General features: G+C 40.0%; 1 protein-coding gene, 1 non-coding gene and 1 pseudogene across 3 annotated transcripts in view; 2 read left to right on the top strand and 1 right to left on the bottom strand.

Moving 5' to 3' along the window:
* Positions 1 to 22,260, top strand: part of SH3BGR (SH3 domain binding glutamate rich protein) — a 53,994-nt gene that overhangs the window by 11,197 nt on the left and 20,537 nt on the right. For both annotated transcript variants that reach the window (XM_069474942.1, XM_069474941.1), the window contains exon 3: positions 5,694 to 5,774. In XM_069474942.1, the coding sequence (XP_069331043.1) occupies positions 5,694 to 5,774 (81 nt within the window). The remainder of the gene's footprint in view (positions 1 to 5,693; positions 5,775 to 22,260) is intronic.
* Positions 21 to 121, bottom strand: LOC138388622 (small nucleolar RNA U13). The gene has a single exon (XR_011234157.1). It is a non-coding gene; the product is annotated as a small nucleolar RNA U13 (small nucleolar RNA).
* LOC138387718 (myosin light polypeptide 6-like) lies at positions 9,650 to 20,358 on the top strand (annotated as a pseudogene).

Genomic DNA, 22,260 nt, shown 5'->3' with positions numbered 1-22,260 from the left:
TTCTATTTTTTTTTCTTTCAAGTCAGACGGGTAATGTGCCGATGTAATAAGGATTGAGGGAGGCACAGCTTGTGCATGCGCGTGAAAACCCAATCATCCTGCTCATGAACTACAAAAGGATCAAAAAATAGTATTTTAAATATCTTTCTTTTGCTTATTTTAATAATTCTTTTAAATTTAGGCTAGTTACAGTAGAGACAATATTGAAGTATGTAGCTTTCCAGCTAGGTTAAATCCTAGGATGAAAGTGCTACAGTTATTTTCTGCTATAAAAATGAAATGTCAAAGGCATCTCTTATCCCATTTTGCTGTGATCTAGCAATTCTTTTTTTCATTTTAATTGTGGAAGAGAAAGACAAGGTTTCTCAAATAATGACTTGTATTTTTAGGATATATTTTCCTATTACAGATATGAATCTAATGAAATGAGTATACAAATAATTTTATGTTTAACTATTTTTTTAAATCTTTCCTACCTTCAGAAAGGCATTCGTAGTTTATCTTATGAGCAGCTTTGCTAAATTTGCTTTTCTGCAGTCTGTAGATGCACTTAACAAAAGTGCATTCAAGAGGGCTTTGTTTCCAGAAAGTAGGTAAAAATGATTATGTGTCCTATAGGCTCAGATTTTAAAAGGACACTCAAAAGTTCTGAAGGATGTGTCAGGTTTAAAATGGTATAAATTTGGATAGTCAGTCAATGTCCCTTTCCACATGATCAAAATGTTTGATGTATATAACTAATATTTCGTCATCGCACTGGTTTCTGAGGACTCTTGAATGGTCAGCCACGTGCCGTACCTGATGATGGCCGCACCTGGGAGGAGACCTCAGAGACAAGCAGCAGATTTCTCTGCACTAGGGCAGTGAGAGGACTGGAGGTCGGGGGTAGTCTTAGGACCCTCGTGTCCCTGCCAGCTTGAACTCCTGCTGCTCTAGGCAGAACAGATGAGGATATCATCCCAAGAGCCATGGCAGGTGACTGCTAGATGGAGAAAGGAGACACCAGACAGGAAGCCGGGCACAGGCAAGGCCAGGCTACCTACCTGGCAGAAGAATAGGAACTGGAAGTAGCCGACACGTCTGTCGATGACAAGTAGGAATCTGTGCATTTTAGCCCAGGTAAAATGATGGGATCCTGCCTGGGACCAACACAGCCTGGCCCGAACACAGCTAAAGGGAACCTTGACCGTTCAACAGAGAGGCGCCCACTCAGCAGAGAAAAAGCATCTGTGGGCATTCAGGGCTGTACGGATGCACAGGATGCAAACCCAATCTGGGGGGTGGGCGCAGGGGAAGGGAGAGGGCTTCTCAACACATTGATGTTACTGAACAAACTATTCTATGTTCTCAATTTATTTTGAAACATGCCATATATGATAAAAATATATAGTTTAAGGAGGAATGATATAGTGAACAGTGTTAGAAGTACAGTGTACTGGTACCAGGAATTTAGAAGCCACCTGCGCCCTTGCCCTTCTCATATCCCCTCCCTCTGCCCCAGAGACGATCATTATAGGGAATTTTGTGTTTACCATCTCCTTCTTTTTCTCTTATCTCCCATGTATATATACCTAAACAATATCTTGCTTTGCCTATTTTTGAATTTTACATAAATGGATTCATACACTATGTCTTCCTCTTTGACTTGCTTATTTTACCCATGTATATTAAAGATATATCCATGTGAATTAGTGTTGTTCATAGTTTGTTCATTTTCAATGCTCCGGAAAGGCCCATTGTGTGGTTTTTTGTTTTTGACTGTTACGAACATTGCTGCTAAACAAATGATCTCAACAGGTCTGGTGACATGTGAGTTTCTCTCGGTTTTGTATTAATTAGTAGGCGTGGAATTGCGTGGCCATAGCTATGGACATGTTGAGCTTTAATAAATAATACAAAGTGTTTTCCTAAATGTTCTACCAGTTTGCACTCCCACCAGTAGTGGGTGAGAGTTTTCTGTGTTTCACATCTTCACCAACATTCGGCATTATCCAACTTTGACATTTGGTGAACCCCGGGCATGCGAAATGGTAACTCACCGTGGCCTTTAAGTTGCATTTCCCTGATTACTAATGACAGTAAGTGGCTCTCCATGTTTTGTTTATATGTCTTCTTTGTATATTTTTTGCACATTTTTCTGTTAAGTTTTTGCCTTTTCCTTGTGATCTGCAAGGGTTCTTTATACAGTGTAGAAGGTACTAAACTTTTGTTGATTGTATGTGTTGCAGATATCTTTTCTCAGTTCATGATTGATTTTTTTATTCTTCTCTAACCTGAAATAAAAAATATATTCTCTTCTTCTGTCTTCTAAAATTTTTATAGTTTTGGCTTCACACACATTTACTTCTTTAATGGACCTAAAATTAATATTTTGTTAGTGAACAATATGACATAAAGGTAAAGACGTAATTTCAATCTAGAAAAAAAAATGGATAACCAGCTGTCTCATCCACATTCATTAAGTAGTCCATCTTTTCTCCATTGGACTGCTGCGAAAATTGTCAGAATCAAAGTGGAGTCACTTGTGTTAAGAAAGCCTCTGACAAATAGAGCCAGGAAGGCTATGAAGAGAGGGTCCTCATGCTTGTGTGCCTGATAAAATGATCACAAAAGACCCTGCAAAAACCACAGCCTCACATAAAGGCCACCACAACCTTACCCAAAACATATGTCTGCGAGGACATCTGCCCAGCAGCTGCCTGTTTGTTCCTGGACTGGCATCACCCTTGTTGATCCTTGTGGCCAAGGATAATTATCTCAAAAAATTACATGATCCTCCTCATTTTTCTTTTAAAAACCTTTGTCTTCCTTTACCTCCCTGAATACGCACACAGTTTACTGTGGCAAAGGTATCCCTGTTACAATGCCCTGTTCCCAAATAAGTATCATTTTCTTTTAGAAAGCCTGTTGTGGTTGTTTGGGTTGACACTACAACACCAGCTCTGTGGTGATCATTTGCGTATCGTGTGTGGGTTTATTTCTGGACACCATGTCTGCCTGTCTCTCTGTTTGTGTACAGTATCACACTGTATGATCACAGCTTTGTAATGATCTTCTTCTGCTTCCTCTTGGTTATTTTTAGCTGTTTGTCTTTCCATTTTAGATTAATTATCTTACTTGGTTCTTCAAAAATGCCTGCTGAAATTTTGAGAAAAAATATTGAATCTGTAGATCAATTTGGGAAAAATTAGCATCTTTAAGGTATGTTTTCTATGGAGATGGGATGTCCAATCTAAGGATATGTCTATAGCATCATTTATTTAGGTCTATAATCTTTACATTTTCTCTATATGTGTTTTGTCATTTTTTTTTGGAGGCATTTCACATTTTTTTATGCTGTCTCTTTTTTTCAAGTTACAATTTTCTCCCTGATTTTTACTGATATAAAATAACATTTCATATTAATATTCATGTCCGGTAACCTTGCTAAACTCTTATTAATTAAAATAATGTATCTGTAGGCTATTTGGGGAGATATATCAATATAAATATATAAATTATTTAAGGATGGTTTTGTTTCTTCCTTTACAACATCTCTCTGTCGTCTTTTCTTGAGTTACTGCCCTCATGAGGGCTTTTAGAGCAATACTGAACAGAAATGATAATAGGTGACCTTGTCTTGTTTTTCATTTTAAGTATAGTATTTTCAATATTTTCCCATTAGGTGTGACATTTGCTAAAGTTTTGTGTAGCTTCTTTTTATCAGGTTAGTTTCATAGTTTAGTAAAAAAATTCATTAAAAAATTATGAATAGATGTTCAATGAACATTTGTGTACCTGTTAAGCTAAACAAATAATTTTGCTTCTTTAATCTATAAATGTAGTAAGTTTTATTTATTGATTTTTCTGGTGTTAAGTCATCGTTTTGTTTCTGGGAGAAGCCCAACTTGGTTGTAATATATTAACTTTTTATATATTGCTGGATTTGGTCTGCTAATATTTTATTTAGGATTCTATGGGTATGAAAGAGACCAAATGAGATCAATTTTTTGTTCTCTAATTTTAGTATCCAGAGTAGGTAGGTAGGCCTTGTTAAATCAGTTTTAGTAATACTACTTCTTTTTCTATTCTTTGTGTGCCATTTATCAACTCATTGCCTCTCAGCCACAGTCCCATCTGTCACTACCTCCCCTGTGACAGTGGAGCTGGATCCCTAAGCATTTCTCCTTTGCAGTGAGCACAGTGTCCAGTTTTGTCAGCTGGAGGGACACTGCAGGAAGAAGGGACTTTTCCTCCCGATTCCCCAGTAGCTGTGTTTTTGCTTCTTCTTCCTATCATGTGATGTGTGTGTGATATCCTGTGGTGCTTTACCTCCATCACATGCCCAGAGCATAAAGCCCCTCGGAGAGCTTGCAGTCCTAGCGCCAGCCTGGTGACCTCATCGTGGTCCATCTGATGTGGACACCGGACACCCCAGGCCTCCCACCACCTGGCCGACCAGTGGGCTCCCGAAGCCCTGACTCCCACTGTGTGCTAGCTCACCAGCCTTGGCCCACCTGTACCCACAAGGCTGTTTCTGGTTTGCCCAGTGTCTTAAGACCAGCTCTGGCCCAGGAAAACCCAGTGGACTTCTCACAGTGGTTTGGGCTGCAATCACGCCTTCTCCTGCAAGGTCTGAATCCTAGACTTGGGAAAGGGTCCTCCCTCTTCCAAGTTTACTCCTTCCCCAGCTGCTCTCCCTTGGCCCTAGGGGAGTCCTTAGTGTTCTCCTTATTCCTTTATTGTTGCTATTATTCCTATCAGCAAAACTCTTCATATTAAACTTTCCATGTTTAAATCACTGTGTGACTTTTGTCTCTTGGTCAGACCCTAATTTATTTATTTATTTTTTGAGACAGAGTCTCACTCTGTTGCCCTGGCTAGAGTGCCATGGCGTCAGCCTAGGTCACAGCAACCTCAAACTCCTGGGCTCAAGCGATCCTCCTGCCTCAGCCTCCCAAGTAGGGGGGACTACAGGCATGCACCACCATGCCTGGCTAATTTTTTCTATATATATTTTTAATTATCCATATAATTTCATTCTATTTTAGTAGAGACGGGTTCTCACTCTTGCTCAGGCTGGTCTCGGACTCCTGAGCTCAAACAATCCGCCTGCCTCAGCCTCCCTGAGTGCTAGGATTACAGGCGTGAGTCACTGTGCCGGCCCAGACCCTAATTCATGCTCCTTAGAAGAGTTTGTGTGAGATTGGAATGATCTCTTCCTAGAAAGAGCTAGAGTTAACATGTCCCCTCACAATCTTGTGGCCCCTCCTATCAGAAGGGCAGAGATGAGTCTGGCCCTTCCAGCTGCTGTAGTGACAGTAGGGACATCCTGTGTTGCCTCAGTCTCGGCTGGCTGGGCTCCAAATCTACAAGGCCAAATCATAGGTAAAGCAGCTAAGGATGTGGAATGTTTGGGACAGCTATTCACTGTATTTGGGTTTGTGAGCAATTCCTATGCACGAGCAGTTTTGTGTGTGTTCGTGTGAGCTCTCCCTGTGCTGTACAGGCACAATGAAAGTGCACAAAAGCAAATGTCAAGTTCACAGATTTCTTAACTTTTGGGGTTTATCATCATTGACAAAGCAAACTGGTATAACCTTTTCCGTTAGCTCCTAACTTAATGACTCATAAGTAAAAAAGATCAGTTTGGGTAAATAGACTGGCTCACAAGTGTGCAATGGGTTTAAACTTTTCTTTTTCTTTGTTTTAAGGATTTTGACTCTTTCTTCTCTGCAAAAGAAGAGAATATTATTTATTCGTTCCTTGGTTTGGCTCCCCCTCCAGGCTCAAAGGTAAGCTCAAATGCTTCACTGAGCTTCAGTACAGGTTATAATAAATGAAGGTAGAAGTTAGCATCCAAGACACTTTAATAAATGATCTTTGAATTAACATGGTTTTAATACATTCCCTATTCTGATGAAGTCTTACATATAGAGATAATGTAGAGTTTTTTCTAAAAAAGTTCCAAAATTATGCATTTCATATTTTTGCTGTTTTTACCTTGTTATAATCAATTTTACAATACCTAAGTTAAGAAATATCATAACATTCAATAATCTTAAGTGCTTTAATTAAATATGTAAAAAAATAAGCTCCCAGTTTGTGTTTATGAAATTATTTTGTTATGAATTGACTTCTCATATAACTTTATGTTGGTTAATTTCATCATGATATATGCTCCTATGTTAATTGTTTCTATTCAAAATGAACTAAACTTTGCATTTTGGTCTGATACAAAGGGGGCAAGTAAGATCTAAATTCAAGAACAAGGTGGATTTCATGAGGCTTTTTTTCCTCCAGTGTTGTCTGATCTTTGACTTTGTGTAAAATTAGAGAATTATGCCAATACTGTGAATTTGAACTTGTGTACACATTTGTTTGATTCACAAGAATTGCTAAGACTTGCTGACGGATTGTAGGTGGGTAGGGGTGGAATCAATGATAGAAATTGTGCTGATGGAGGACCAAGCTTACGGGAGGATACGCAGCTTGAGTGAGGTATTGAGTGAAGCAGCGAGGTAGGCGATTGCGTGTTGATCTGCGTCTCAGTGACGTCTGGTTGGAGATGCACATGTGGAAGCCACAAGCACGTGGATAGAGTAAAAGTCGTGGGAAGTGCATGGAACCAAATCATGAGAGAGCTGAGAACAAGGAGCCGGGGCAGCGAGCTTCAAGCTTAAAGTTCAGGGAGGATAAGTAGAAACCTGCTGAGGAGGTGAAGGTGGGGAGTCCGAGAGGCAGGAGGAGCCCAGAAATGCATGATGGGGAGAAGCCCTGGAGAGGCTTGGCTCTTCACAGAAGAGGGTGAGGTTAGTTGTGTCAAATGCTGCCGTGATCGAGTCAGATGAGGGCAAAAATGTGACCATGGGCTTTGACAACATGGAGGTCATTGGTGGCTGTGACCAAAATAGTTTCTGAGGAGTGGCGGAGACAGAGGCAATGTGGTCTAGACAGAGAGGTCTAAGGGGGACTGCTAGTGGCTTGGAGGGACCGTGCATGGACGGCTGTTTGGGGGGACCTTCCTGTGAAGGGGAGAGAAATGGGAGGCATCATTGTTTATAAAAGCTCCCTGCTCCTTCCCCACCGTTGGACATTTTGGCAGAGTCATTTTAGTCCTGCTTGCTGCCGGTCGCCTGGCTTCCTCTCTTCTGCTTACCTTCTAGAGAATTCTCTCACCTCTTTTCTTAACCCAAAGTCTCTCTCTCTCAGTCATCTCTCACATTCCTACTGCTTCTCATCCCGTCCCTCCAGACCCCAGACCAGTGTGGGTAGTGGGAGGGTCCAGTTTTTACAAAGGCCCATGAAGGGGTTTCTAAACAAAAGGGACTTTTTTGTCCCTGGTCAATAATAATGTGGCAAAGCTTTGAAATGAGAGCTTTTCTTAGACCTTTCATAGGTGACATTCTTAGAGCTACCCTCTTCACTGAGAGTCCCAGTCAACAGAAGGGAGAGAAGGTGGTAGGAAATGTGTTATTTTCTTCATTTCTTTTCCTGTAACATTAGGATTTTTAAAAATGTGGCTATAGTCTTCATAATGATCCTTTAAAACGTTTGTCTAATACTCTGTCACCTTGATGTATCCTAATTAGTGATTCCTATATTTTTAATTGTTATTCACTATTGTATCATAAGCGTGTTTATGCTGTGATAGTTTCATATTGGGCATCTAAACAGTTTGTATGATATTCTATCAAGTTGATGTGCCATAATTTTTCTTTACTGTGCTTATATTTTTGAACCTTTGGTTGCTCATCATTTTGTATTATAAACAACTGCACTGATTGTCACGAAGAAATAGTATTCTTTATTTTGGAGTATTTCCATAGTATAAATTCCCAATAGCTCCTTCAGTGAGACAGATATGCACGAATATTTTTATGGATTTGAAATGTGCCCCCAAATTGCTTTCTGAAAGGATTACGGTATTTATCCCGCTGCACTGCCATGGACAGGCTTCCCTGTACTTTCCAGAGATGAGCCTGTTTAATCTCCTTGGTCTTGGGATCATTCAATTCTATTTTAGAAAGTTATTTCTGATTTTACTATGCTAGGAAGAGAGAATTTGGTGTGAATTTCTGTCTTGAGTGCATCTTTGTAACTCAATGTGTATTTTTTCTTTTTTGTTTGATATTTTATTATTTTTTATTGATAAATAAAAATACTGTATATTTATCATGTACAACATGATGTTTTGAAATAAGTATACATTGTGGATTGACTGAATTGAGCTAATTGTATTTCCTCACATCCTTATCATTTTTTGTGATGAGAACACTTAAAATCTCTTAGTGATTTTCAAAATACAGTACATTGTTATTTATTATAGTCACCATGTTGCTCAGTAGCTCTCTTGAACTTATTTCTCCTAACAATGAGTCTTTTCATTTCTCTATGAAAAGATTGTTTTTTGGATATTAAGAAGTTAATTTTTATCAAATTATTACGTGTATGATACTGGAAAGGTCAAGTCGTCCTACAAGGATTATTATGAAAACAGCAGGCCTGCTCTAACGTGGAGTGTCAGCAAATGTCTTGTTTTCCCTCCTTTTGTTTACAGTTTGCTTAGGTGCAGAATTCCAGGTGGGACACTATTGTGCCTCAGAGCTGTGAAAAAAGTGCCGCTCCATGCTGTCTTCCCGCTCCCATAGTTGCTCTTGAGAAATCTGATGCCAGTCTGTCTCCCGGTCTTTTCTGTCTGCCTACTTTTGTTTTTCCCAATTTTGGGAGATTTTAGGAGTCTCTTTTTTTGTTTTGAATGTTGAGGGGCTGGTGTAGGTCTTTCTTCATAATTTATGCTGGGTATTTGCTGGGACCTTTTAACCTGGAAAGTCACATTCCTTGGTTCTGGTGAATGAAATATTGGAAGACTATTTCTATGGGTATTCATTTCCTTTTCCTTTCCTTTGTTTTTCCTTTTTGGAATTCTTATTATTTAAATGTTAGACCTCCTGGACTATTAATTCTCTAATTTTATCTCCCCCCCATTTTCCATATTTTTGTCTTTTTCTAATTTCTTGCATATTTCCTCAACTTTCTACTTTATCTTCCCTCTATTGGTTTTTTTCCCCCATCTATCCTATCATATTTGTACTTCTAAAGCTCTTTTTTGTATCTCTGAATTTTTTTATTAAATAGCTTCCATTCTTGTTATATGGTTCATTATTTTTCTTGACTCTGAGTTTATTAAGTATTGGTTTTTTTAATATCTTCTTCAACTCATTGCATTCTCTGTTTTTCTTTAAGTATCCTTTTTCTCTGTTTGCTTTGCTTTTTATTTTTATGTAAGATGTTTCCCTCAGATGTCTGGTGACCCTTGACTGTTTGTATCTAAGAGTACTAAAAAGTTGATTAGAAGCCCTGTGTCCATGGGTGTGGTGGGCTTCACCATAGGAAAATGTAAAGATGAAACACTGGCTTTTTTTTTAGGGATCCTGAACTGTGGGCTTTTCCTACTGGTTTAGGTGAGTTTCCTTAGAGAGAAATCTTCCATATCTTGGGGTGATGGTGGTGGTGATGGTGATGGTGGTAGTGATGGTGATGGTAGTGATGGTAAGTGATGGTGGTGGTGGTGATGGTGGTGGTGGTGTGGTGGTGGTGATGGTGTTGGTGTTGGTGGTGTGGTGATGGTGATGGTGTTGGTGTTGGTGGTGGTGGTGTGGTAGTGGTGATGGTGGTGATGGTGGTGGTGTTGGTGTTGGTGGTTGTGGTGGTGATGGTGGTGGTGATGGTGGTGGTAAGTGATGGAAATGGTGGTGGGGGGGTGGTGGTGGTGGTAAGTGATGGTGGCAGTGGTAAGTGATGGTAATGGTGGCGGTGGTGGTAGCAGTTATGGTGGTGCTGGTGGTGGTGATGGTGGTGGTAAGTGATGGTAATGGTGGTGGTAAGTGATGGTAATGGTGGTGGTAAGTGATGGTAATGGTGGTGGTGGTGATGGTGATGGCAGTGGTGGTGATGGCGGTGTTGTTGTTGTTGGTGGTGGTGGTAAGTGATGGTGGTGGTGGTGATGGTGGTGGTAAGTGATGGTAATGGTGGTGGGGGGGTGGTGGTGGTGGTAAGTGGTGGTGGTGGTAAGTCATGGTGGTGGTGGTAAGTGATGGTAGTGGTGGTAAGTGATGGTAATGGTGGTGGTGGTGATGGTGGTGGTGGTGGAGGTGCTGCTGCTGGTGGTGGTGGTGGTAAGTGATGGTGGTGATGGTAAGTGATGGTAATGGTGGTGGTGATGATGGTGGTGCTGCTGATAAGTGGTGGTGGTGGTAAGTGATGGTGGTGGTGGTAAGTGATGGTAATTGTGGTGGTGGTGATGGTGGTGGTGGTGTTGCTGTTGTTGTTGGTGGTGGTAAGTGATGGTGGTGATGGTAAGTGATGGTAATGGTGGTGGTGCTGCTGGTGGTGGTGGTGGTGGTAAGTGATGGTAATGGTGGTGGTGGTGGTAAGCAGGCAGTAAATCTGGCTGCTAGGAGCATGTGGGAAAGCAAATGGAAAAGGAGATAGGCCAGTTTTTCCTTTCCCAATGTGGACTTCTCATAGAGACCCCTTGTTCTCAGTGTGGCTCCCCACTTCAGCTGGTCAGATTCCCTCTGGTTTAACTCCTGCAGAGACTAAAACTACTTATTTAGGAGGAGACAGTTACCTGCTTTTTCTTTTCCCACATCCTCTTTGTAAGCAATAGGGGTTTCAGAATTTTCCTGGTTAAGTCAATCATTACTCAACTGTTCCCTTTCCTGACTTTGAAATTTTGTGGACATTCTTTTTGTGCAATAGCCTTCTTGCCTGTTCTCTATGTCCTTATAGGTTTATCCTTTTCTTTTTAATGTCTTTACTGTTTTGTCAGCCGGGTCCGGGTAAGCAGCCAAAGCAAGTATCTGTGTTCAGTTTCCCAAGATTAACTAGAAACTGCCCTTATTTTTCAATGACCTCAATCTTTTTGAAAAGGAAGTATCATCCCCTATTCTTCCATTAAGTTCTTTCCATGTGTCTGTTAATTGTACCTAATTTATTTTTTAGTTATGTAATTTGAGATTAAATTAGCCACTTTTGTTTAATTTTTTGTTCTTTTTTTAAAAAACAGATCTATTGGAATATAATTCCTACACCATACAATTTATGCATTTAGAACATACAATTCAATGGCTATTAGTATATTCATAGAGTTGTGCAACAATCATCACTATCTACTTCCAAAATATTTTTGTCACCCCAAAAAGAAACCCATTACCCCTTAGCTGTCATCCCCTAATCCAGCCATTCCCCCAGCCCTGGAGAACTACTAAAATGCTTTCTTTCTTTAGAGATTTGCCTCCTCTGGGCATTTAATATGTGTAAATGGAATTATACAATATGTGGTCCTTTGCAACTAGCTGCCTTCATTTAGCACAATATTTTCAAGGTCATCCATGTTGTACCATGTGTCAGTTCTTCTTTCTTTGTTAGGGCAGAGTAATATCCACTGCATGGATGGGTATATCACATTTTATTTATCCATCTATTAGTTGATGAGCATTTGGGTTGTTTCTATTTTTGAGCCATTATGAATAATGCTACTATGAGCATTCGTGTATCTTTTAATTTTATTTTCAGTATTACTATAGCTGCTGTGCTTCAAAATCTCTCAGATAATTTTTAAAAATTCAGATGCTTGAATTTTTACTCCAAACTTACTGACCCTGAGTTACCGAGGAAGAGGGCCAGGGATCTAAATTTAGAAAAAATTCTTTAGTTGCTTCTGATGCTCACTTCTGTTTAACAACCACTGTACTTGAGACTCATTTAACTGATATTCATGTATATGCGTCTCCAGAACGAATGTGGTCAGATTTGCTTTCCTTAAAGAATTCAAACATTACAGAGTGCATTGTGCACCGTTTGGGGAATGGTAACGCTTGAAGGTGCTGACTCGGGAAGGGGGGTGGTAAAGGGAGGGATATATACCTACATGATGGGTGCAACGTGCTCTATCTGGGGAACAGACACGCCTGGAGCTCTGACTTGGGGGGAAAGGCGGTACATGGGCAACTTATGTAACCTGCAATTTTGTATCCCCCATAACAATAAGATGAAATAAAAAAAAAAAATTTAAGGTGGTATATCTTGGCCACCATGTAATAGATAATTTAACAAAAAGCAGCAAAAAGAATACAGCACAAATAAAACAGGAGAGACATAAAAAAAAAAAAAAAAGAATTCAAACATTACAGAGAAATTGTAAGCTCACTTAGTTCCCTTTCCCACTCCTGTTTCTTTCCCTGCCTGGAGGCCACCAACATTATGGATTTGTTATCTCTCTCTCTCTTTCCTCCATAAGCAAGACACCATGTTGTTTTGTGTTTTTTTTTTTTTGTTGTTGTTGTTTTGTTTTTTTTGAGACAGAGTCTCACTCTGTTGCTGACTAGAGTGCTGTGGCATCAGCCTAGCTCACAGCAACCTCAGACTCCTGGGCTCAAGTGATCCTCCCACCTCAGCCATGGTAGCTGGGACTACAGGCATGCACGCCACCATGCCAGCTAATTTTTCTATTTTTTTTTTTTTTTGTACAGATGGGGTCTCACTCTTGCTCAGGCTGGTCTTGAACTCCTGACCTCAAGCGATCCTTCCGCCTCTGCCTCCCAGAGTACTGGGATTACAGGCGTGAGCCACCAGCCTGGCCTGCTTTGTGTTTTTAATGCCTAATTGTTATCATATTCTATGGAATGTTATGCAACTTGTTTTTTTTGGGGAAGACATAGAAGTTTTATTAATCTTTCCAAACAGCAGCGGCAGCGGCAGCAGCAGCAGCAAACTCCTAGAGGGTTTGTGACTTAATAGATTCTGGGAGGCTCCAAATGGAATTCTAGCCATTGGAAAGATATGACTCATAAAACAGCATTTAATGGATGTCAAATAAAATATATTGCTAGATGAATAGTGAGGCCAGAAAAGTTTAAGTTGATTGCTCCAGGTCACAGGGCTCATAAGCTTGGGACCTAGAATTTGAATTCAATGTTTTCTATTAATCCAATATCCTCTTTACTCTTGTGTTCAGAGGTAGCACATTTATAGAAAACCTATCTATCCTTAAGTCTACCATAAATTGAAAAAACTCATTTGCCATATATGGAGATAACTATCACCCCAAATTTTATTCTGAAATTAATAAGAGAAGATCCAAACATTTTCTGCCTTTTAAACAAGAAGCTATAATTCATCCCTGGTTGTTGAGAGAAAACTCTTTTTCACAATCAAATATCAAAGAAGTGATAGAATTAAAACAAAACCCTTTTGCAAATGCCAATGTAATCACTAGTTGCAGCATAGATAACCAATAGACAACAAAACTACTCGTAAAGGCATTAGGTGAATTTGGTTTTGGGGGAATTGGATAAATTTCCTATGGTAAAATATTACCCTCCCCTGCCAATATTGTTTGCTAAATTCAAAGGGGAAACTGATCTTTATAACAAAGAGATCTGTTGATTACAATCCATACAAAGTAGCCAAACCCCACATCACTACTAGTGGGACTCACTGATGTCATGTGCTGCCCGGGGTGTTGTAAACGCGAAGTGTTATATATAGTCTCACCTGTCAGGTGTTCTTCCCAAAACATTTAACCCGAATCTAATCCAGTCTTTAGTTCTAAGTTAGTCTGTAAAAAACACAGAGAAAGAGGAACAAGTTAAATGATACCACAAAGAAAAAAACCAGACAAAATAAAAATTGGGACCATTCTGCACGATAACTAACCTAGACTCTTAAACCATTCGATGTCATGACAAATAAATAAATGCAATATACACAAGAAATAATAAAAGGTCATGTTCTTGAAATTCCTAATAACCTATTGATTCATTTTGATAATATTTACTTAACTCGTCTAGCTATAAAATGAGATTATAGAATATTGTGTCTTATTGGGATATGGAGTGCATTATATGAGAACATGTCTAACTGCTTGCTGAAAGTTGCCATCTCTAGTAAATGGTCAATGTAGGATATCTGATATAATAATAAATTATAACAAATAAACTTTGGTGTTTTAGTCAGGAAGGCCACAGTCAAAAAATATGAGCAAAAGTAACCATGATAACAGAATAAGTTTTCTATAACCAAACTTCACTGAGTCCCTAATCCCTCAGATTTTTCCCTTCCTTTGCCATGGTCTTGGAATGTTTTACAAGTTTCCTGGAAAGACAGTCATTACATTTCAGTGACTTCACTGTTTCATGTTATATTCTCTCTAAATCCAGTTATTTTTAAACAGGGACTTACAAAAGAATTATCCATGTGTCCATTGTTTAAATATTAAAAACTGCTGGAATTTTCTTATTCTGCAAAGCCATAGTATTTCTAATAGAAAGTCTCATCCCTCCCAACTTCTCTTTAAAAAAAAAAATAAAATAAAATGCAATTGAATAGAATAGGAAATGTCTACTTCCTAGAGTGAGAATAGGTATTGTTTGGTTATACTTTCCTTGCAGTTTATACCTGTGTGTTTCTTGGTGTATGTCAGTCTATATGCTTGTATGTAGAATAATATGTTTGTGCACATTGTTTGCTGTATAAAACATTTTATAACCAAAAATAATAGAGAAGTGCTATTGAAATGTGTACTCATTTTCTACAGATATTATTAAAGGTCTCTGTTTTCAATATCAGTATTCCATGTAACCCTATTGGGCCATTGCACCTTCGGTAAATCACGTCTTGCGACCCCACTCTAACAACACCTTCATGCTTATTTCTTGTTGAGAATGCCAGTTCATAGTACATCACAAGTGCTCAAGAGAGATCATTATAAAGAGCGAAAGACTGTCTAACCAGATGAATGCCAGAATGGGCCCTTTTCTGTGACTATAATTGTATGGTTACAATGGACCCTTCCCACTTCATTTCCTCAAATTTCTGCCCCTCAATAGTGTAAATGTCGTATATGTAACGACTATTTTCTAAACTTCTGCAATATTTAAACTAATAAACTGGGTAATCTAAAAAATAAAAATAAAAAGAGCTGAAACTGTTCTAGAGTAAAATAGGCTGAAGAGATATGAGAACCAAATGCAATGAATAAATTTTAAGAGAATCCAAGTCTTGAAAAAAGTAATTGTAAGACATTTATTGCAGGTAATTGAGGAAATTTGGAAAGGACCTGGATATTAGATGACATTAGGGAATTATTGTTCATTTTCTTAGATGTGATAAAAATAGTGGAGTTATGTAAGAATGCTTTTGTTTTTAGGAACTGGATTATTTAAGGGTGAAGTTTCATGAGACATACGAAAAATGTTAGCGAGTGTTGAATCTATGTGATTCATTCTTTTAACTTTTCTATGTTTTTAAAATTTTTATAATGAAGAACTGGAAAAATATTGGGTGATAAGCATATGCCAATGATCTATTGCCTATCCTGTTATTATTTAGCCCTTAAAATGTCCTAGGCAAAAGCTTGAAGAGAATTGCTCTTAATGGAGAAGAAAACAACTCAAACTTATTTCAAGGCAGAGGACACACAGACACCAAATGGCTCTGTCCAAAGTTACCAGTGTCTAAAGCTGCTTTAAGTTTTAAAGGGAAATAAAAAGGACTTTAGAGACTCCGTGGAAAAGATAGAATAGATGAATTTCTATTCTAATGTGCAAAGTGTCCAGGACCAATCTCATATTTTCAAAAATAAAAAATAAGATAAAATAAAATAAAATAAACTGATGGAAGTTGATTGACATAGATACTGCCATTCTTATCTCTTCAGGACAATGGCTTGCCATTCCATGTGTAGGGGCATCCCATTTCCTAGATTCCTTCTCTAGCATTTTCCCTGAGAAGTGCTGTATGCTGGTAGATAGACTATCACGAACCACAGATTCACCTCTCTTCTCACTGGGGCTTTGGTAGTCCTGGACTCCTCCCCGTCTGTAATCTCTTCTTCAGCATGAAATGGAGAGGAACTCCAGTGGAAGAGAACATCTGATTTAGTCAGAAAACCTTATATGCTTTACTTACTGATCCTGGATTTGGAGGCAAGATCTTTAATGTTTTCTCAGCTATAAAATGAAGAGAGAAATATGACCATCAACTTCTTAGGGCAATTTATTTAATGGTTTATTCTTTCAAGATAATTTATATGAACATATACTGGTCAGACACTGATTGGAGGAATTTTATGGTCCAGAGGGATAGATGGATGTTATCACCCTACAGTAGATAGAATAATTGTGTATGTGAGTATGAAGATGGACCACCAATGTCAGGCCTTAGTTAGGATTAGTTCTCCTAAGAGTCGATATCTCACTTGGTATTTGAAGATCTAGTAGGAGCTAAGCAAGTGAAACAAGACAGTAACGACACCAGGGGAAAATGGATTAACATGTGAAGGCCGTGAAATTTATGAGAGGATGGTCCATTTGGTGAAGTCATCCTTTGGCCGGGATGCAGAGGTTTCAGTAGAACCCAGGGTAGAGGAGGGGTAAAGACAAGAGGTGAGGCCAGGAAAATTAGCAGGACCGACATTGCAAAGGGCCGTATGTGTCTGGACTTCTATTCTTGGCAACAAGAATTGATGGGAAAAAGTGAGTGTAGAGTGATTTACGTTTTACAAAACCTCTAACTCAGCAATGTAGAAGGTTGTTAGAGATAAGATACGGCACCTAGAACGGTATCTCTCACGTCTACATCCTCAGCGCCAAATACAGTTCGTAACTCATAGCAGGTGTTCAACTCTGAAACTGGAGGCAATAATTAACTGAGATATCAAAGTCAGTGCAACACTCAGGAGATATTAAATACTATTCTTTAAACTGAGATAGGTTTGTTTAAAGTAACTTGCTTTTTTAAAAAAAAAAACAAACCAACATAATGTTTTGAGATCTATCCGTACTAATACATGTAAATTTATTTCAGCATCTGCTATATCTCATCTTATCCCATTTTTCTTTTAATGCCTAATCTCAATTTTTAGATTCTACCCTGATTTGTCCTTAGGCGTCATCATATTGCATAAAATTCTCCTTATGTGGAAGAAAGGGATGGCCATGGGTTTATAAAACCTGGCCTGGAGAGACCTGAGAGGCCACCTAGTCCAGATTTACTCTGCCCAGAGGAGGAATTCAAAGGCTAAGGAGCTTAAGTGATTAGTGCAAAGATACCCCACTAATTAGCAGCACCGTCTGTGCTAGAACCTTTGGTGCTGTCAGCGTTGCTTGGGTTTGTAGGTGTTTATGCATGTGCCCAAGGGGAAAGTACTTCAAGTATCCTTTGAAAAGACAGACACCTGATTTATGGAAACAGTATAACTTGTCGCAGTGTCATATTGTAGTAAACAACATCGTGGAGAAGTGTCAGCAAGGAAAATTAATCTCACTCAAGCTAAAAATAGGACTTGACAATTATGTGGAAGATGTATGCTTATAAGATGACATTAAGCATCATAAGAAGCATTATTGCTTTAGAAAATTTTTCTTGTCTTAGGCAGGCTATACCAGGCCCAAGGCCCAGCCTGTTTTCCCAGGAGAGCTTTGTAACTAAGCACTGGCTCCGTAAGGTCAACCTGAGTTCTTTAAAAGCATCTGGTCATATCTGATTAAACGCACATCATTCTTAATACGATGTTCCAGGCAAGACCTTGGTTATATAACCAGTGTTTTCAATTATGCCCTGCCAAGAAAGAAGGTAGATTCTTACTGATGCTATGAAAATAACTATATTGCCATAAAAATAAAATATATATCCCAATTCATAAACAGATTCAATAAGAATTTTTGAATTCTGGAGGGGTGAGGCAGGGAGAATAACATGTCATTTCCAAATGTTTCATTTCAATTCAAAAAAAGCACAATCTACTACATTGTTATGATGTATAAATAGCTTAAGAGGAGAGACAAAGGACTTCCTTATATATCCAGAAAATAGGACATTAAAATAACATCAACAATATTCCAAACAAAAACAACTGCCGTCCCTCACCAATTCATTTAGTCTTATGTAGTAAATTCTTGGGGTACTAGTCTCATGAACCCATCTGCTTCTCTCCACTAAAGTTCTGGAAATTTCTACTCACTCCACTGGTATGATCTCAAAGTTCTTCAAGCAATGCCATCAGGAAGCTGCACCCCAAAGTATCTGGCATATAATCGTTTCCTGCAGGGCTCTGAGCAGCCATTCTCCATGGAAGATGAAGCATTCTGGCCTGTAGCTGATTGCAGAAAACTTTCAGGGAAGCATCAAAGTAAAACAAGCTAACAAAAATATCTGTTGATGACGAATTGAGTCTAAAATGCGTGTGGTTTATTAATTACTGACACTTTTCAAAAGTGAAAGACTTGATGAGAGTTATCACAAGAAAAATGTCCCTGGTGAGACAATTTGGTCATTTCTGTGGCGTGCAAAACAAGACAATAAAGTCAGTCCAAAAAAGTTTGAGACAAATTATTTATAAACATAATCATTAAGCCTATTGTCAAAGAATACAGCAAACATATCTAATTTACATAAATAAATGAATACACAGGAAAAATCTTGATATAACATCATTATTCAGAGACATAATATACCATGAATATTCTAAGTGTACGGTAACAAGATTCAGTAGGTCCTCAACAACTATATATTAATAAAACTATACGAGTAGGTAATGGGAGTCCCCCATTGAAAAGCACTGTGCTAGAACATGCTAGACTGACATTAAAGAAGTAGAGGTATGATCAAGTTAGCACAAAAACAACTGAAGTTATGACTGCTAACCTAAACTATTATTGTCTAATATCAGGCAAAGCAGCACTGAGATCAATGTCTTCTTTTTTTTTCTTTAGAGACAGAGTCTTGCTCTGTCTCCCAGGTTGGAGTGCAGTGGTGTGATCAAAGCTCACTGCAGCCTTGAACTCCTGGGCTCAAGCTATCCTTCTACCTCAGCCTCCCAAGTAGCTAGGACTACATGCCAGTGCCACCACACCTGGCTAATTAAAAAAAAAAAAAAAATGTTCTGTAGAGACAGGGTCTTGCTGTGTTGCCCAGGCTGGTCTCAAACTCCTGCCCTTAAGTGATTCTCCTGCCTGGGCCTCCCAAAGGGTTGGTATTACAGGCATGAGCCACCACACTCAGCCAGATTTATGTCTTTTTATGTGTCATTGTAGTTGGGGGAATATTACTAAAAAACCAATGGGAAATATTCAGTTATATATTAATATGTAATTAGATTTCCTCCTAGTTGGTAGAGATACATACGGGCATAATAGTGTTAAAGCATGATATTTACAGACTGCTGTTGGTGTGTGACTCTTTAGTGCCAGAATTTGCACATCCCAGTGAGTCCTCGTGGGAGCCACCTCAGGAAGTGGCTGCATTCTCAACAGTCGTACCAGCATTGCCCCGAAGAGATTTCAGATCCTTCTACTGGAGTCATGGTAGCTTCCTCTGTTGGAAGATGAATTCTCGCTTAGAACACATCCCAGTCTGACGAATAAGACAGAAATAAGATATCTGGATAATTTAAGTTTTGGCCAAAAATGACTTGTGATTAAAAGTTTGGATACTCTTTTGTGGTATGATTAGCAATTCCTGTTGAAAGCAACTTTGGGTAACAGTGAAATATTTAAGCAAGTGCAGCATTTCCCAGGACCCCGCAGGAGCAAGCCCAGACTGAACAGATGACAGGTTTCTTCACTTGGAGGACTGCGAAAGGAAGAAGCAGAGGGAGGCGTGGAGGAACATTTGATGAGAGCCATAAAAGATATGAATTTGGAGCACAAAAAGACGTTCAGGAATTTTCTAATTTCAAACGACGAGATGGGCCATTTACTGCAGGATTGGGTTTCCCCAAGGCTCAGCGGCCAAGGCGTGTGACTTCACCGAGGACCAAACTACAGAATTCAAGGAGGCCTCCCAGCTGTTTGAACAGGTGATGACAAGATCCTGTACAGCCAGCGTGGGGACACGGGGAGGGCCCTGGGCTACAACCCCACCAATGCCGAGGTGCCAAAGGTCCTGGGGGACCTCAAGAGTGATGAGATGAACGCAAAGGTGTTGGACTCCGAGCACTTCTTGCCCATGCTGCAGACCGTGGCCAAGGATGGGGACCAGGGCACCTATGGGGATTATGTTGAAGGTTTCCGGGGATTTGACAAGGATGGGATTGGCATTGTCATGGGTGTTGAAGTCTGGCACATCCTTGTCACACTGGGTGAGAAGACGACAGAGGAAGCGGTGGAGATGCTGGTGGCAGGGCACGAGGATGCCAATGGTTGTATCAACTATGAAGAGCTCATTTTTATGGTGCCCACTGGTGAGGACATTCCCCCTGTCCGCAGAGCCCTGTGCGAGACTCTGTATCTGGCCCTGAAGGCTCTCTTGTCACAGCACCTTTCCCATCTTGTCTCTCTTGGAGGATGTTTGCCAGCAGCGTTCACTAAATAAACTTGCTCTCTGTGCCCTGCCCCCAGAAAAGGAACAGCAACAAGCAAACAAACAAAACCCACAAGATGAGGAACAGAGAGAATGGACACCACTGAGGCCCTCATTATGGTTCAAGAAGACCAGAGGGAGAAATACATCAAACATGAAACAAAACACAAAGAAACAGAAACTGTGCGTGAAAGGCAAGAGTATGGAAGTCAGGTGCAGGAGACCTGATGTGTGGATAATAGGAGCTCCAGAAGGAACAAAAGACCAGACAGAAGACAGCTGATAATTTAAGAGATGCCAGAGCGTCTTCCAGATGAAGCCTCTGCTTCAGCCTCCCCCTCCAGCCCCTTGTCCTATGACTGCGCAGGAAAACCAGAAAGGGTACTGCCTGAGGACCAGGAACTATGGAAGAATCCCTGAAAGATAGAAAGCAAAAACAGTTGGTTTGAAGAAGGACATCAAGGCCCAAATACCTGCCAAAGGTGGGAGTGGCTCTCAGGGTCCTCCATGCCCCCAGTTGGTGTGTTCCGGCTGCGGGAGGGGGGCCCGGGCACTGATTTGGAGCATCCTGGAAGACAGAGCCCTCTCGCTTCACCTCATCGTGCCCCTGAGTCCCAGCAGTGGCCAACAGAGGGGTCTGTCCCTGGGCAGAGCAGTGAGTGCAAGTTGCCGGGGGTCCTGGGAGGCCCCCGGGGAGCTGTTCTCACCCAAGAGGGGCAGAGAGAATGTTGGATGCTGGCAGTGCACCTCACCCCGGCTGCACATTAGAGGCCCTGGGGAGCTGGTAAAGCTGTAAAACGCCAAGGCTACATCCAAGATCACTTAAGACAAAATCTGCAGTCAAGGAGCTCCCAGGTGAATTTAACATTTTACCAATGTCGAGAACCACTTCTGTAAAAGAAAATATTTAATAATAGTGAAATCAAGAATTTTATGGCTGGGCGTGGTGGTGGCTCACGCCGGTAATCCTAGCACTCTGGGAGGCAGAGGAGGGAGGATTGTTTGAGCTCGGGAGTTTGAGACCAGCCTGAGCAAGAGCAAGACCCCATCTCTGCTAAAAAAAATAGAAATAAATTGGCCAGACAACTAAAAATACATATATAAAAGAATTAGCCAGGCATGGTGGTGCATGCCTGTAGTCCCAGCTACTCGGGAGGCTGAGGCAGGAGGATCGCTTGAGCCCAGGAGTTTGAGGTTGCTGTGAGTGAGGCTGATGCCATGGCACTCTAGCCCGGGCAACAGAATGAGACTCTGTCTCAAAAAAAAAAAAAAAAAAGAATTTTAAACAGTCTTAGAAAAATCTAGGTGTTGTGGAAGAGGGTATGTGAGAAAGGAGATGTGTGAGAACATCCACTACGGGGATACTGTTTATGGGTGGGGCATATGGAGAAAAGAAGGGACGTGCAGGTGTTCTGAAGGACTCATCTCGACTGGGGGTAGCAGGTGAGCCATCTTGATGGGGACCACGTGGATTATATAATTGTGATACCTTAATAGAGAACTCTAAGATTAATGATGACCATTATGAATAGGAAAGTAAACAGTAGTGAAATAGAAAAATACTTGAGAACATTTATGTTAAGGCAAGGGGCAGAACTGGGCAGAATAAAGAGAAATTTTAGCCAGCAAAAATAAGGAAAGGAAAAGCATAAGAGAGAAGGCAGGCTATCATGAATTAATACAGTGGAAGGAATTCAACTAACTTTATCAGTTATTCTAATAATTTGAAGAGGCTGAAATTTCCTAGAAAAAGAAAGACAATTTGGATTTTTCATCGTTCTACAATTGATGAAAATATCTCTGACTGTGAATTTTTTGTTCTTCCCTTTAATCCTGTCAATTTATGCTTCACATATTTTAAAGCTCTATTAATAGGCACATTCATATTTATGATTTTTATGGCTTCCTGATGGA

The sequence above is a fragment of the Eulemur rufifrons genome, chromosome 7, assembly GCF_041146395.1.
Source record: "Eulemur rufifrons isolate Redbay chromosome 7, OSU_ERuf_1, whole genome shotgun sequence".
In the NCBI taxonomy this organism is placed as follows: domain Eukaryota; kingdom Metazoa; phylum Chordata; class Mammalia; order Primates; family Lemuridae; genus Eulemur; species Eulemur rufifrons.
This window is presented reverse-complemented; position numbering and strand designations above follow the sequence as displayed.